This window comes from Diadema antillarum, unplaced genomic scaffold (assembly GCF_040938485.1).
Source record: "Diadema antillarum isolate AM-2024a unplaced genomic scaffold, OU_Dant_1.0 seq00001274_RagTag, whole genome shotgun sequence".
NCBI classification, from domain to species: Eukaryota; Metazoa; Echinodermata; class Echinoidea; order Diadematoida; family Diadematidae; genus Diadema; species Diadema antillarum.
Window position 1 is genome coordinate 250,040 of NW_027272055.1, and position 17,261 is coordinate 267,300.

General features: G+C 38.0%; 1 protein-coding gene and 1 non-coding gene across 5 annotated transcripts in view; one reads left to right on the plus strand and one right to left on the minus strand.

Moving 5' to 3' along the window:
• Window positions 1–9,814, minus strand: part of LOC139745549 (uncharacterized) — an 85,050-nt gene extending 75,236 nt beyond the window's left edge. For 2 of the 4 annotated variants that reach the window (XM_071655944.1, XM_071655942.1), the window contains exon 1: window positions 8,574–9,812. In XM_071655944.1, coding sequence (XP_071512045.1) covers window positions 8,574–8,666 — 93 coding nt within the window. In that variant the 5' untranslated portion in view covers window positions 8,667–9,812. Of the gene's footprint in view, window positions 1–8,573 lie in introns of all 4 variants that reach the window. The other 2 variants (XM_071655941.1, XM_071655943.1) reach the window with 2 other exon arrangements.
• A 2,099-nt stretch (window positions 9,815–11,913) lies between these two features.
• Trnat-ggu (transfer RNA threonine (anticodon GGU)) lies at window positions 11,914–11,986 on the plus strand. Its single transcript has one exon. It is a non-coding gene; the product is annotated as a tRNA-Thr (tRNA).
• The last annotated feature ends 5,275 nt before the right edge of the window (window positions 11,987–17,261 follow it).

Below are 17,261 nucleotides of genomic sequence, written 5' to 3' on the forward strand. Positions count from 1 at the left end.
GAATATACTTCAGTATACCTTAAAGTGTCCCTTTGCTTCATATTCGTGAATTTTCTTCTTCTTTGCTCATATCAGTACAGGCCACCATGGGGTGTATTCATATATTGTCATGGTACGTGTATGACTATCATGCTATTATTAAACACAACTTAACAAAATGCAATCAAAATTTTGCACTTTGATGTCAGAGAAGATTGCTGAAGAGCATCAGATAAGACTGTTCAATAGCAAAGTTTTCTTAAAAAATAATGTTTCTACATGTAAGTGACTGATCAACTTGCAACTTTGTCACTTTTATTGCCTTTTTACAATCTCTGCCAAGAACATGAAAGCTACTAGAGGATCTTGTAGTCTCCTGTACAGAATTGTGATTTGATTGATCTAATAGTTGGGAAACCAAATCATTCATATCATATGGAAAATCAGAGTTTCACACATAATTTCTTGCTGCAATAGTGAACAGTTCGTATCTACAAAGCTGCCGTTTGGCACAAGTCTACAAAGGTTTGTAGTAAGATACAAAGGAGTAACACATGAGCGACTTGGATTAGGGAGAAGGTATCTCTTTGGCCCACAGGTACCTGTACAATGGACATGAACCATGTACTTTTTGTTTGGTACAACACCCACGAGACTGGTAGCAATAGCTGGAAAGTGAAATAAGGTCATTGTCAGTTGAATGCTCTTTCAGACAGGGGTGGCAGGCTTCCTGTCCTAATCATCACATTATAAGCTTCTTGGGGGCGACTAATCCATTGTATACAGGCAGCCTCAGTACTTGCCATTGTGTGACAAACAGCACACTCACTTTTAATACTCTATTCTCTCTTGTGCTATTCACTGGGATGTATAGTGACTACCCCCAAAACCTTGCTGTTCATACAATATGTATTCAAAGATGTGGTACTTTCACTTCCTTTCTAAAGTCACTATCAAAGGCACTGGTGACAAATTCTTTGCTTGAAGAATATCCTTCCTGCAACTTGAATAGGCACGAGTCATCCCTGTGAGATTTTACAATGCATTTTATAGTCATTGAGATTGAGGGTCTATAGAGTGGGGTGAAAGATTGATACTTCCTACAAGAGAGTGCACATACTGCAATCATAGTTCAGAAATACATGAATCATATATATATATATATGTGACCGGCGACAACGGTTTCAGGCAAAAGTCAGGAATTTTGAAAATTCATTTTTTCACTGAATCTCATTGCCCATTTCCTAAGCTTTGCATTGATATAAAACACTTGTATTCTTCGGCACCATAAGTGGGCATAGAAAGAGAAAAAAAATGCACTTTTTAAGTTGTTAGCCTGACAAAATTGCGAGAAAACAGGCTTTGAAGATTCACCTCTTTCTCAAAGACAATGTCCGAGCGGCGATGCGAGGGGAGAATCACCCATCCGTGCGATGGTGCCAATCGATGTTAAGCTCCGCCTCTAGCAACCACATCGCCTTCTGATTGGCTCACTGAGAGAGTCAAATTTCCCGGGCACCTTCCTTGGAGCTCAGCGTATGGAGCCGATAAACAATGCATTTCGCTCGGGTTTGTTTACCAGTACGCTTTCAAGATGGCGAATACGATAATTGCACGTATGGTGTACATGTACAATGTACATATGTGTATTGTGCACGCATTACGCAATGGCATCCACATGCCATGGCCGTGTGCATGTAACAGAAGCGGTGGCGAATCCACACATTTACAAATCGCGTTTTTATTGTGGTGCCTTTTGAAAGCAGAAAATTGCTAGTGCTGGCAAGGGTCACGCTTCCTGATTGTTTTGCCTTTACAAGACATGCATAATATGTTGCTTTGTTCGGTGGTGCTCATTAAATTAAAACAAACAAACAAACAAACACGACTCGTTAGTTTGGTGCGATCTTGATGTGTATTATTTGAATATAATTGGTCACATGTGACCGCTCCTTTCCTCTCATCTATCTTCCATTGAGTCAGTCTGCTGCTGTCATAATTTTTACTACATGTACAAGTAGACAAATTTGAGAATATTTAGTTTTCTTTTCACACGATTACGTCATGCTACATGATCTTTGATTCACTTCCGTTGTCGAACATTGCGGTAGAATAGTTTGGACAGAAAGCCAAACGAAGACCACGCACTACAGAGCGAGCGTATATAAACCACTAAAGCAAGAATAATGGAGCATGTAATCGTGCACGCGTGGACAAAGCATTCGCCAAAAGCTGCAACTGGCGTTTCCGAAAGCCGAATTATGTAAATGTATGCGACGCACCAGCCAATTGCATGCGAGACCCTGCGCCGTAGCAACGCTGAGGATATTGGCGCGGCGTTCGAAAGAAGCTCGAAACTGACGAATGCGATCCAACAAAGGGTGCTTAAAATTCCATTTTCGATAGGAAAAACTTAGTCTTATGCTATGAAATTTAGTGTAGATGTAGAAAACATATCAAAGATTCGATTTCTGCAAAAAACCTAAATCGACAAAAATAATGGTCAAAATCTTTGTACCCCGCCTAGGAGGGAATTTGCTCTTGCGACTTTTGCCTGAAACCGTTGTCGCGGGTCACATATGATTCATTGTATTTCTGAACTATGATTGCATACAATGTACATCCTACAATTGTATCAATTGTAGGATGTACATTGTATGCAAACCATAGGCCTACGCTTAAATGGTGTACACGTACAATGTACACGTATATATAATGCAAATTTGAAAAGTAAGCATTACAAGCCTTTAAAACAGGCACAGTGCAAAAGACAAAAGATGAAATTCCAACAAGTGAGTAAAAATGTCGTGTCTTCAAAACCTGGATTTCTAAGTGCATTTATCTACAGTACAATGATGCTGTGTCTCAAAGAGGCAGTTCGAGTTTTCTTCAACTATATGAAAAATGGCCAATCTGTTTTTGAACATTGAAAAACATGCAGGTGTCATATATGGGAAATTCCTCTTGTATTGAAAATATGTGCTATACATGGTAGATCAGAAGTTTCCTTGTAAATGTGAGCATACAACATATTTATGAACAATGGTGTGACACTGTCAAATGATGAGATAACAACATGGCCAAAGCACTTTGAAAAAGTACAGTATGAAGATAGTCAAAAGTTGACATACCAATGTTGTACATGTACTGGTGTTTGATGGGACCATCAGTATCAAAGTACATTAGAAGTAAATTTGTATTCTATATTCTATTACTTCAACTCATTTTCCACTGGTCATTTCATTCTGCCTCCTAAATGTTCTATCAACTTTTTATCTTTGTTTTTGTTTTTTGCTTTGAGATAACACTCCTTTTTTTACAGTGACAGAAGAGTTAAGAAAATATGCACATCATTGCATCCAATTCCATTTTTGCACCAGAAAATACATTCGTATCTCAGTACTTGCACACAAAAACTTTTCATTTTATTTGTTCACCTACATTTGTACATCATAAGATTAGCGCAAGTTCTTTTAATGCTTTGTGCTTCAGGCGTGATTTTAATTTATTTCAGAAGCATAATTTCACTCTTTATTCAGGTCAATTTCTTTAAAAGAAGAAAAACAAGCAAACAAAGTGACGAATGTTGCATTAAAATTTGAATCAAATGCAGCAAGTGTAGAATAGTGATTCAAAGTTCCCTACTGTATGTCAATGTACATTGTACCTTTATAGTTTTCGAGCAACAAATCTATATTCACTGCTAATACCAAATATAATGCAGTATAAAAAAAGGCAATAAAATGCCTCAACAGTCCACAGCATTGGTTTCTACAAATACATACTCTATCATACCATGTATTGAATGGTGCAAGTTAGGATGAAACTTTCCTTTTATTTTGAGCATTAAAAAAAGTTCTTTTACAATAGCTGTAAAGGTCTTGAATTGCACACGCAATTTTCAAGGCATTGGCACCGCCACCTCATCTAGTTTGTACATGTACATCCCATATGCAGCTGTGGCTCATATCTTAATACTGTTCTACAGTATCTAATTCTAAAGCGGGGTTCCCACTATCGTGCGATCCATTGCGAACGCCACGATTGGACATTCGTAACTGATCGTGGAAAATTTGTTGAACTCGTATGAAATATCACGTTTGGATACGAGGTTATGCGAGTCAATACGTGTTGGTACGCTTGGATGCGATATGGTCACGATTGGTCTATTTCAAGCGATACGATCTGTCACGATCTGGTCTGCCGTTCAAATACGATCCGACAGGATTGTCCTGATTGAGTTCACGATTGGTACCGATCTAACATGACCATTACGATCAGGATCCTCGATCTGGTACGTGCAGCAACGTACTGATACGTTCCCATACGAATACCGCGAACCAATACGGGCTGCTGAGATAAGATACGATATCTTTTACGATCGGGATCAGAAGCGACCCCCATTTAAGACGCGATTGGACCCGAATGGGAATATTATAGTCCAGCTGACGATAGATTTATTGTTTCCCTTAAATTATGCAGAGTGATTAGGCCTATTAACTTTATCCACAACCATTGATGATGGCAAGGCTTGACAGGTTGACGATGATGACAACGTAACCTTTGCAGTATTGCTAATAACGATTATGTTATCAGAAAGAAAACAGCACCCAGGCCAGCCATAACCTCAGATATTCCCTCGTCTAACATTAAGCGTAAAGAAATTAATAGATTATTAAATCGACATGCTCACCCTCCCCCCTCACAAAAAAAAAGAATGAAATAACGAACCCAAATACATAAAATCAGATGATTGCCCCTCTTCCCCAGAAAAAAACAAACAGCAAGACAAAATGACCTTTCTCCAATACATGAAGAAAATAATTACATGATGAAATGGAAGCTAAGAAAGATGGGATCATTTTGAATGTTATGTAACATAGTATTGTGTGTTATATACGCTCGATATAAGAAAGTTGGCCGAATGGATAGTATTGCTTATGTGTTCAATTTCATATTCGCAAAGTATATGTATCATATGCCTTTTTATTTCAAAATGTCGTTATCTCATGGGTTATTAAAAGTTTGGTTTATTCGGCTTGATTTAGTGTTTTACTTAACAATGTTTAACATAACTGATACACACACATAACAGAAAAGTGATTCCCTAATCAAAATGATGTCACTTTTTAACAAAAAAGGAGGTTTTACGCAAGATTATTTCGCAGGGGTATATTGCTACACTTATTGAATAACTAACTGTGAAAAATAATAAGAGTGATCTTCATTGTCATAATCATACGAGTGATCTCGCATCCACGACAATGGTCACTTTTACATTTGCAGTAATAATGAGAGTTAAATATAACCATTTTCCTCTAAAATTATGTGCTACCAAACATACAAAAAAGACATTGATAAGTGTCAAAATAGATGTAAAGGGGTCAAACGATGGCTGATGAAACAAGAACTCTTAATTACTATGCACAATACACAAACAGCAGGATACTGCACCCCCCCAAAAAAAAAAAATACTCGGTAATATACTTTTAAAAATAAACCATTTGCCTTTGATATGTACCCATTCAAGCACGATTCATTAAACTATTCTCATCTTTGTACTGACTTTAGTCAATACGTGCAGACATACAATTGCCAGTTTATTTTTGCTCATTTTTTGTTTTGGTTACAAAAGTTATCCCATATCCTGTTTTGTGTGTCTGTATAATGGTAATAGCAACTCATTAATGAAAACATCATTAACATAATGTATGAAAACATCTAAAAATCTGTAATACAACTTTCATTTTATGAAATCATTAAAAAAATTATTTTGATAATGTACCTTAAAAATTACGACAATTAAACCCCACACCGTCATAGAATTTACCGTTTGGAAAAATAATCTAAAGATGCAGGCGACCACCTATCAGAATACAAAATAAATCAATTTATGAGTAACATAAGGGCAAATGGGCAAAAAATAATAATAATGATAAGCGGAAGTAAAGTGAAAAAGTCGTTCCCGATCAACACGATTAAGAAGCACGATTAGAAGAGATTTGCTGCGTTTGGATACGATCCTAGACGATCTGATGAGATGATCACGATCAAAAACTAATCGTGATAATCGTAGAAAATTTTTGAACCGTCCAAAATTTTCCTACGATTAACGCGATTGCCACGATTGACCTTAAGATCTGATACAATCTGATAAGACCATCACGCCATCGTGGCGCCAATCGTGATAGTGGGAACCCCGCTTAATGAACCTACGCTACGTAAACACCATTGATTAAACGCCATGTTCTGTTTATCTGATTTTGACTCTTTCTCTGAAGACCAACTTGGACATAGTGTGGAATTGCATTTCGATGCACTATTCTCTTAAATCTGAATTAATCTTTTGATCATGTAATGTAAATGTAATCTGAACTTTGGAGAGGCATTAAAGCTGGATGATATAAGTGTATCAACATATTACTGGTGCCCACCAGTATGATGTCATGGTTTAAAAGTATGATCACCCACCCACTCGCACCACTGACGGAGTTATGCACTGCCTCCCTGGTAAAGGCATCCCAGGGGTGGAGTGGATAGTGGGGAGGAGTATGATGGGGAAAAGAGCTAGAGAGAGACTCAACTACATTTTGAAGCTGATTTTATTCTTTGGAAATAATCCTTACATTGTGAGGTATAGATTTGTTTTGAAATAATTCATGATTATAACGAGATCTAAGATTGTTACTATTATTATCCATGGCCAGAGAAAGGCTAACTTGTGCTACACTCAACTGAATACATATTCTTGCATCGATGAGTCACTGAATAAAATAAATAATTCTAAATGCATCCCTGGACCAATGAAATTGCTCAATTTGCTGTACAGGTGTCAAGGATACAAAATGTACATGTAGTTCCGAGGAGCTGCTGAAAGGGATTATTACTTCAAGGTTCAAGTGCAAAACATACACGTCTTGACATGCATGAGCTTTAAATAGACAACAGTGTTGATTAGTACCCATATGATTTTTGCTGTTTACCACAGACTGGTAGCAAAATCTGATAATATTCAATGGAGTAGGTGGTAGAGAAATTCAGACAGATATCTCAAAAGGCTCTATTGCTATGTTTCATGGCTCATGATTGCGAGTGGCCTGACTAGTATACTGACACTCTGCTTGATCCTCTTGCAATCACTACAGCCAGAGGGCCTTTGACAAAGACTATCAGTACAGCATGTATAGTAAAACTGAGTACTGTATAAGCTGTTATTAATTACAGTTGGACCGCGAATTTAACAACATGCGAAAATGTCACCATACACTAGGGTAGTAGTGCGCTTATGAAGGCCTCCGTGTCAATTCGCGAAAACAACATCTCGCGAAAATGTCCGTGACCTTCTCACGCGCAAAAATAACAGCGTATACAGTATTATAGTTTAAAAGGATGATATAGGACTGGTTGAGATAAGGATTCAGCTTTCAACTTTTTGTGAGATTTATACTAAGAAACCACTTTATGGAATGTTAAAGAGCATGTTCATCAAAGGGATTCAAAGTTCATTTGATTAAAAAAGGTTCTGAAATGGCTGAGATTAGAAACAAAGTAAAATGATAAATTTTTTAATAAAAGGTGGGTCCCACCTTTTATTAGGATGGCTCTTGTTTGGATATCTCAGCCATTTCAAAACCAATTAACATCAAATAAATTTTGAATTCCTCTTAAATAGTAGAATTATATTTGCGTTCATGAGAGGTTTCTCATTATCTCAAAAAATCATCATTAAAAAAAACCAACACATTGGAAACAATGCTTTAGGCCTAACTGCGACAGGGGAATGAAAGGGAGACATCCTGTTTGCACATTCTGTTATTTCTCTCTCTCTCTCTCTCTTTTTTTTTTGGGGGGGGGGGGGGGGGGGGGTTAAAATAAAATCTGCATTGAGCAGAGCGACTACAAACCTTTTTTTTTTTCCAAGCATTGTTAACTTTCCTGACAAGCAAACAAATGACTATCATTTCAGCAATTAAAAGATACTTTGCAGTCACTTCATCAGACGAAACAAGGGAAAAGGTGCTTCGTCAATGTTGTGATGCATGTGGGTGACAATGCACATATGCATCTACACTTAACAAATTTAATATAATTTGTCCAATTTCACGTCAATTCTCGAATTAATCTCAGTCTATCACACATTGATGCCATTACTGTGTTGTGGTTGATGACAACTTACATGTATCTTACTCTAAGTTAATTACACTTGTACAGATCATGTTTCTTCATTAAAACAAAAATCTTACTGTAATTCACAGATCTGTACATTAACTTCATTTATATAAACATGGCTATCAATTAAAAGTTAGCAATCTGCCCCCCCCCCCCCCTCAAAAAAAGAAAGAATTAGGAATAAAACTAAGAATTACACATTCAGATGTATTTGAGACAGAGTGAACAATAAAAATTTACATCACCTTATTCAGAGTATGAAGATATTCAGAACAAAGGTTGAAATGTATTGTTTTCGCAAGATATTTCATCTTTTATAGACTCAAACAGTTCCATGTAGACCAGTCTATAGACTATAGATAATCATACTAGATACATGTAGATGTCTACGTCTACTTCACAAAAACCAAAGAACTGAATCTTACCGTTCTCTGCACTTTGATGCTCAAATGTCCTTCATAATATTTGTAGTTTTGCCAATAGGCTAATCTCTGTTCCACTGCTGAAGGTGAAGCCATTTTGAGCTACCCACGTACCCACTCAAATTATGGTAATCCCAACATCAAATATATCATCCAAGCTGAGTACACAGTCTACAGATCGAGCAGAGATATGAAGAAACGCTGCAGGGGCAAGTCCAGAAGTATATCTCCCTTGTTTGACAAGAAAATCCCTTTCTGTCGATGGGTACTGACCGTCGAGTAAAACGAGTGAACACACATGCGATCGCTGAAGGTGCAAGCCCAGAGACACTGCAGTAGTGGACACAAACGGACTACCGTACCTCACCGCCACAGGTAGTTTCCCTTTTCGCTCCCCATTGGTAGGCGTATTGTTCGAGCGATAGATCGCTAAACTTTCAATGAGAAAGGCTTGTACCAAGTTAGTAGGGAAAAAAAAAGAGGTCAAAACAAAAAGGAATGTAATCACGTTTCCACACCAAAGAGGGGATTACAGTCTAATGGTAACAGCTACAAACCGTATTCTACCACGAAGCGCAGGCCACCATCTTCACACACAACTTACACAAAATCCCTACAAATCCAGATAAAAGACCATTCCGCTGCTGGTAATAAACACCACCACTATCCAGCTACTACACAATCATCTGCACGGAACATCGGGCCTACTACTTGCGGCACAAGTTTCTGGCGAGCTCCTTCATTCAATCCAAGTGACCAAGTCCTTATCCAAGATACTCCCCAAACAATAAATCCCACCAACGGCGTGTCTAGAGTTTCTAGGCCATCCAAGGTTTCCAAGGTTTCCGATTCCACCGTTATTCACGATTTTCTCCTGGAATCTTTCGCCATATAATCGTGAAAAAGTACGAGCAATGTCAGTGAGATCTCCGAATGCGCATTGCAGAGGATTGACATGTCGCGAAGTGTCGCCCTTCAACGTTGTTCGTGTTTCGCATCACAAACTTTCCACGTATCACGTCACAACCACTGATATCCGCGTTTGTACAGGCATTGTACAATTAATTGACCACCACCACCACCTGTCAGCTGATTTTTTTTCTCGACCTCGCTAAATTTTGCTCCAATTCAAGAACAGAGACCCGCCGACTTACAATCCATGTACGGTCCTTCTGTGCGGTGGCGGGCGTTTAGCGTAGGGGCCGATGAGGTCCAGTCGAATTAGTAGCGGGGAGATTCGAGAAAGAAGGAAGTGCATTTTCCCTAATGCCAATATATAATAAGCGGAGAATGCATGCATGTTTACGTTTGCGAATGTTGGGTTCACAAACTTGAGTGTATACCGCATCGAGCATATGGGAGTGCTAGCCGTGTGAACCAGTAACTTTTTAAAAACTTTTGGATGCTAAAACTAATCGTGCTAAATTCCAATTTAACTGCCCGTGTCTACTACTCAGTATATTGTATCCACATAGCACGGACCTGTTTAAATATAAGGGTTTCTATTTTAGTATAGGTGAAACTTCTTGACTTTTTCGAATCATTATTTGATTATAGTCTGTAGTTCCTATATCAGCCAATAAAGAACAAAAACAAAAAACAAAAAACAACTGAGAATATGACATACTGCCGCACAGTTTTCTCGATTTGATTGGTTCATTTTGTCGTTGTTGTCTGCATGACAGGACATGTAATTGCCCGAGGTACATGGTATTGCACCATTAGGCCTTATTAACAAATAGGGACAGAACTGTGATAATGATCAAAATCACAACAATAAAACATTTATATAGGGCCTAGAATCTACAATGACTTCACCGTTTCACATGCCTCCCGCTGGTTTTAATCAATAATTCGGCAGAATGCTCTTTTTACGAGTCCCGGTTTTATAGATCTTTTACAATAGATCGACGAACAGATATGTGCATGGAGAAGGCTATCAAGACGGAAATCCACACCAAAAATAGATAAACTTTAAATGAATGAGAAAAATATGCCTTACAGAACGACACAAAAATTACAAAAATCGGATGAGAAATAAGGAAATTATGACATTTTGAAATTTCCCTTTTTTTTCGGAAAACATTTCTTGACTAGAAGTCTTTATGAATATTCAAACGAGCAAGTTGACGACGTCATGCTCTTTCTCTCACAATATCTTATTCATTCCATCTTTACAGAAATGACAAAAATCTCATATTTCAGCTGTATAGATATGAAACTTGCCTTAAAACCACCCCAAATAAAGAGAGCAAATTAAATGTAACTCTGATATATCTTGGTATGAGAACATGCATTTACTTGTATTAGCTAAAAATAACAATTTTTTTTTCTTAATTTCATATATTACACAATTATATACATGAAAAATTGTGAGAGTATGACATCGTCAACTCGCTCATTTGAGTATTCAGAAGGACTGGGCAAGAAATGTTCCCGAAAAAAAGTGAAATTTCAAAAGTACAGTATGCCTATTATCTTTCATTTTTTTACCGTTCTGTATAGCGAATATTTTTCTCTTTATCTTAAGTAACTGTTTATTTATTTGGGGGGTTAGATTTCCTTTGTAGAGGGATGATAGTTTTGGTTGACATGGCCGGCTTCACATTCCCACTTTTTCTTCTTTTTTTTTTTTTTTTTTGGTGAGATAAGAACCCTCTTATGGAATATGAAAGAACATCATATTACTAAAGGAATTCAAGGTTCAAATTCATGAAATTCTTCGGTCGAGATGCTTTCAGTTGCAACTGATTGACAAATTGCCCTGCATCGACGTAAATAAGCACTGAATTGATCAGTGTTTAGTAGTAGCCATGATTAAAAAACCATGGGCGTACTATCTATGTACGCCCATGATTTTTTAATCATGGCTACTACTAAACACTGATCAATTCAGTGCTTATTTACGTCGATGCAGGGCAATTTGTCAATCATTTGCGGTAGGTGTTTTCACATCAGCCCGATGTTTCGAAATAGCGCGCTATTTTCTGACTTGGGAAATTAACCCGATCACGAAATAGCGCGCTATTTGATAATGTGAACACAAATTAGCGCGCTAATTGATCGAGAAAATTTCTTGAGTCCAACTCGGGAAATTTCCGAAATAGCAGGATAATGCGAACTAGCGCGCTATTTGATAATGTTCGGGCTGATGGGAATAGGTAATGAAATAGCGCGCTAGTTTGCGATCGCGAAAAATATCTCGAGCTTGGATTTTTATCGGGCTGATGTGAAAACGCCTAATGAAAGCATCTCGATGGAAGAATTTCATGAATTTCAATATTACGCAGTACCCGCTGCATGATTAGGATTAGAGCCAACGCTAACCTTGCTGTCGGGCGAAAGCTCGGTGGTCTAGTGGAGATGACGCCTGTCTGGTGATCAGGAGGTCGTGGGTTCGAATCCCGCTCGAGTATGTACGCCCATGATTTTTTAATCATGGCTACTACTAAACACTGATCAATATTCAGTGCTTATTTACGTCGATACAGGGCAATTTATCAATCAGTTGCAATGAATTCAAGGTTTATTTGATGAAAACTGGCTTTGAAATAGGAGATATCCAAAACAAAGCATTCCTAATAATCGATGGCACCCATCTTTTATTAGATCGCGATGTTTTACTTTGTTTTTGATATCTCAGCCATTTCAAAAATGATTTTCATCAAATAAACTTTGAATTCCTCTTATAGAATAAAATGGTTTCTAAGACAGAATCTCGCAAAAAGTTAAAAGCTGAATCAATAACTTTCATCTCAAGCAATAATTATATACCATGATCTCTTTTTCAAGAAGCATACTGAAGTTGATCGCAATAACATAATGCAAATTTGGAGAAAGGGGGTAGTAATGTGTAAACTAGTTTTTAAATGATTGATTTTCAAAAATGTGATTTCAAGTTTTTACGAACCAACGGGAGTGTTGTATGAAGATGATGACGATAATCGTCTTTCGTAATCTCTTAGCTGCCTGGAGAATGGTAACCGTTGCAACCAATGCAGTGTTTCGGTAAGATCGTGTTTACTTTAAAAATCAATGATTCATTTATTTTACAGTCTTTATAGATTTGATAATAAGTCCGAACAGCTCAGGAGTCGACTTGAATGCAGTTTGGCATTTTCACATGTCCGGAACATGAAACAGTTGTAATAATGCGGAGAATCAAAAGACAAAAGATGGCGCTCAACCAGATTTAGAATCAGAGCGTGTCAGAGGCCGGACGATTCGAGGAGAATGGCAACGCTCTTCAAAATCCAGACTCTTCTGTCGCACATGATACACAGACATAATGACAGATTTCCCCGACTATATTTTTGCAAGGGAAAAAATGGTGGGGATGGGTTCAGTTGCAGAATGCAATAAACGTCAATTCAAAGTTGATTAATAACAGGTTCCGTATACTATAATACCTCGGCAACGGGAAATGACGAGTTGTGTCGCAGAATTCGTGAAATGCCAAATCGGAAACAATCACTGACAGGGTCCCCCTCCCCCTCCAAGAAAAAAAAAGATAGCTCATAGGCAAGGTAAGAAGATTAATAATGAGTTGCGTGTAGCACAATGAAAATAAAAAGAAATCACAAACAAAACAAAACAATACAAAAACTAATACCTCAAATAGAAAAAAAAATCGAGCTACTATATTGATACATGATGCAGTGATTGGGGTTATGTTTGCAGACCTCTTTCGGGGTTGCCTGATTATTATATAATTCTACATCCCTCCACACAAACACGCGCGCGCGCGCACACACACACATACACACACTCACACACACACACACACACACCACCACCACCACCACCACCACCACCGCATACACATACACCCAGAAATGAAAAAGGAATGAAGACGTGTAATAAGAATGATAAGAAAGACAACAAGTTTGTTAACAGATTTTATTCTAAATCTTTCATGGGAATTCGAGAATACAAGATTCTCATCTGCTCGTTTCTCATAATTGTAGATATACAAGTCTTCAGTTTTTACCGTCTAAGCCCAGCAACCAAGCAAGGAAGAGAGCATCTCCACTCCCATCACACGAGGGATTTTTTTCATGATATTAGAATCGAAATTCAACAATCTGATGCACAATTTAGGATAGGAAGGGTGCTTTTCAGAAACTTTTCAATCAAAAAAAAAGAAGAAGTAATAATCATTTAAGTAGCAAAAAAATAAAAACAAAAACAGACCAAGTAATTTCTTGTTTGAAGGGCCCCATGATAGTTGTTGCGATTTCTCATTTATTCGATGTTCGCATTAAAAAAGTCTACAATATTTATAAACATAATGATACTCAAGGAGCATATGAGTTGACTATCTAAATCGATCGTGTTATAGTGTCGTCTCTTGTTCTTCATGTGCGTCTTCACTGTTGCGATGATGGGTGCCAAGCCAGTCTTTGATGAGGGTGTACCGAGAGTGTGGAGGTGGAGGGTTTATCAGGGGTAGATGTACCTTTTTCATCCACTGTAGGGACATGTTGCATTTTATACTGCAGAAAGTATCCACGATTTGGTGCACATTTTTTGTTGGAATATTGGAAAAAATAACCAATCGCAATAGAAATGAAAGGGGAAAAAAAATTAGGGAAATTCATAAGCGAATGGTTAAACCATAATGTCTACTCCCAATATATATCATATTTTGTTCCACGTTTGCGTCTTAGTATAAGTAATTCCCAAATTCAAAGAAAAAGAAGAGTTTAGAAATTTCGGGGGGGGGGGGGGAACGGCAGCTGACATCCAGATTTTTACCAAAGTTACTCTTATATTGACGCGCGGTGCAGTACTTTCTGGTCAACTTCTTGACTGACTACCGTAGGCCTAGATCTGCATGTCATGTACGTACAAAAGTTTGGGTTGGGTGGTTTGCTATAAAAGATTTGCTTACTGTTTCACCACGCCAGGGGTACATATGCGCATGCACTCATTCCAAAAAGTTAGGGGTCATCCTTTCAAGCAGCACCCGCCAATTCCCGTTCGCCCTGCGGCTCCCATCCTATTGCGTCGACCGTATGGTTGGGAAATTCGGCGAAAGTCCGTGACTGTAGAAGTTGCTTTTCGAATTATCATCCTTCGTATGATAATCAAAAAAAAAAAAAAAAAAAAAAAAAAAAAGGCCAAAGAAGAATCGGTGTTTGTTTTCTGAATATAGGTTCTAAACATAACATTGATAAAACTTATTTCATTTCATAAATCAATGAAAAAGAAAAAAAAAAACGGTCATGTCACGCAGTGGAAAGAGGAGTGCCGATCTGGGGGGCGTTTCATCAACGTGTTCGTCGGAGGTTTTCACCGACAAATTTGCTATCAGCCAATCAGACGCAAGGATTTCAGTAGCTTTTAACAGTTGTCAGTGTAAATCACTGACAAAAAGTTTCATGAAACGGTCCCCAGGTGTCCAACAATTTTCATCGTCATGACCGTCACTAACCAGCTATGGTCGTGTATAGGGCCTATATCATGACGCATCACCTGAAATCGATGGAATGCTCTCAGTTAAGTTTCAGTTTGTTTATTTTCACAAACATTCACGTATAAGTTAGCAATTACACATGTCACCACGTACGTCATGGGAACATTACAAAGTGCATATATCCGTCACTATTTCAGATTGAACATTTCTAATTACATAGATGTTGTGAAGGGATTTGCCTCTCAAGCGCATTTTGTTGAACAACGCCCAAAAGAATAGATGAGATGATTAGATAAAAATAATGAGATGAGTAGATAAGTGAAAGTGATGTATTTCAGAAGGTAGGGCTGGGACAGGATGAGAAAAATCAAGTGGGAAGTGGCGAAGTAGGCACCACACAGAAAAAAAGGACTTTTACTATGTTTAGGTTTATATAAGGAAAAAAGCATTTGAGATTTACTCTCTAAAAAAAAATCGAGTGAAAATATTCACTCTAAAAAGAGTGAATACAAAAAAGAGTGAATTTCGAGTGAAATTGGAGTGAATTTTGAGTGAAAATGTTCATTTTCACTCATTTTGGAGTGACGTCAGGGATCACTCCAAAATCTTCGAGTGATCCCTGACGTCACTCCAAAATGAGTGAAAATGAGCATTTTTACTCAAAATTCACTCCAATTTCACTCGAAATTCACTCTTTTTTGTATTCACTCTTTTTCGAGTGAAAATTTTCACTCGATTTTTTTTTAGAGAGTAGTTCATTGGTAGTATATGATATGTTAGATGTGATGTTATAGGATTTGGTGTTGTTAATCGTTGTTATTTTTACTCAGAAAGTTAAAGTAGAGTTTTTGGAGAAGAAGTTAAGAAGGTGTAAAGTGAATTAATGGTAATGGAGTAAAAGAAAGGTATAAGAAAAGCAGGGGAAGGCAGAGAGAGAGAGAGAGAGAGGGAGGGAGAGAGAGAGAGAAAGGTTTTACGAGAATGATTTATATAAAACGTAAAGAAATGAAAATGATAGAATGAGATGAAGTTGCATTATTTCTAATAATATGGTATGTTTTGAAATTAAGTATATGTATTGCATATCTTAATTCGTTTGTGTATAAATGTATCTTTGGTCAATTTGCTTGTGAGTACGTAACTGTAACTGAGTGTGTGTTTTTTTTTACAATGTATGATGTATTTACATGTTTTTCTGTATTGTCCTTTGTCTTTGCCTTGTGCCTCCTGTTCAATCCAGGAGACAACCTAGGCCTTTCATGTTACATTGTTTATTGATATAATAAAGAATGCTGAACAACTACAAGCGCTAACCACAAAATAAGCGAGAATGGCACCAGTTTAATACTAATAGGGTTGGGGGCTCTCGACTCCTCGCTTGTCAGTTTCTGTTCGTGTCTGTCATAAGCTCGTCTTTCACCTCGTCTGTCACTTATCGATTGACTAAATGCAATGTTTTATAGGCCTATTTAATAGGTCTATTGCAGATTGAATCTGTTTGAGAGTGTGAAGGGTAGATATATACTGTACGATAGGTCGCTATGCTAGCTGGTAATGATGTGTTGTGAACTTGTGATATGTCTGGAAATGGTTGGAATCCCCTGTGACGTGTCCGTCTGTCTGTTTACGTGCGTGTGAACACATCTCACATAGGCAATGAGACCCAGTCCGTCTCTCGCGCAAATGTATGCACGTAACGTCTGAATGGTCTATTGACATTATGTACCGGCTGTAAGCATAATGCTGCAATGGCGTCTGTCCGTACAAGCTGTCGGTCCGTCTCGCACTATCGTCATAGCAAGTTTCCGCAAAACTTTCATTCAAATTCCCTCAAATTTGATGGGAACGAATGACTGTCATCTTGTGCAATCTACAGCGTGGTGATTACGAGGTATTTCGAGGGCTCTGAGGATCTGCATGTCGGAGAAAACAAATGATCTTTCGGTTTTCTTCATGCCAACCGTTTTGGAAGACATACTCTTGTCCCGACCGACCCGCTTCACACGCACACAACATACGTACGTACGTACGAAGCACAGACAGCATTGGCAGGCTCGACTTCAGACCACCAACACATACGCAGCGGTCGTACTGTGAGTGTGTTCCACAATCTATGGGGGTAAGCTACTGGCTCGGCAGTCCACGAGATCGCTCTATCTGTCGTGTGTGTTTGCATTGTGCATCAGCTGATTGGTGTGCTACCTAGTCTTCGTTTCCGGACGCTACTTGTCGCTGATTCAAATACATAAAGATAAAAATAATGGTGAAAATGC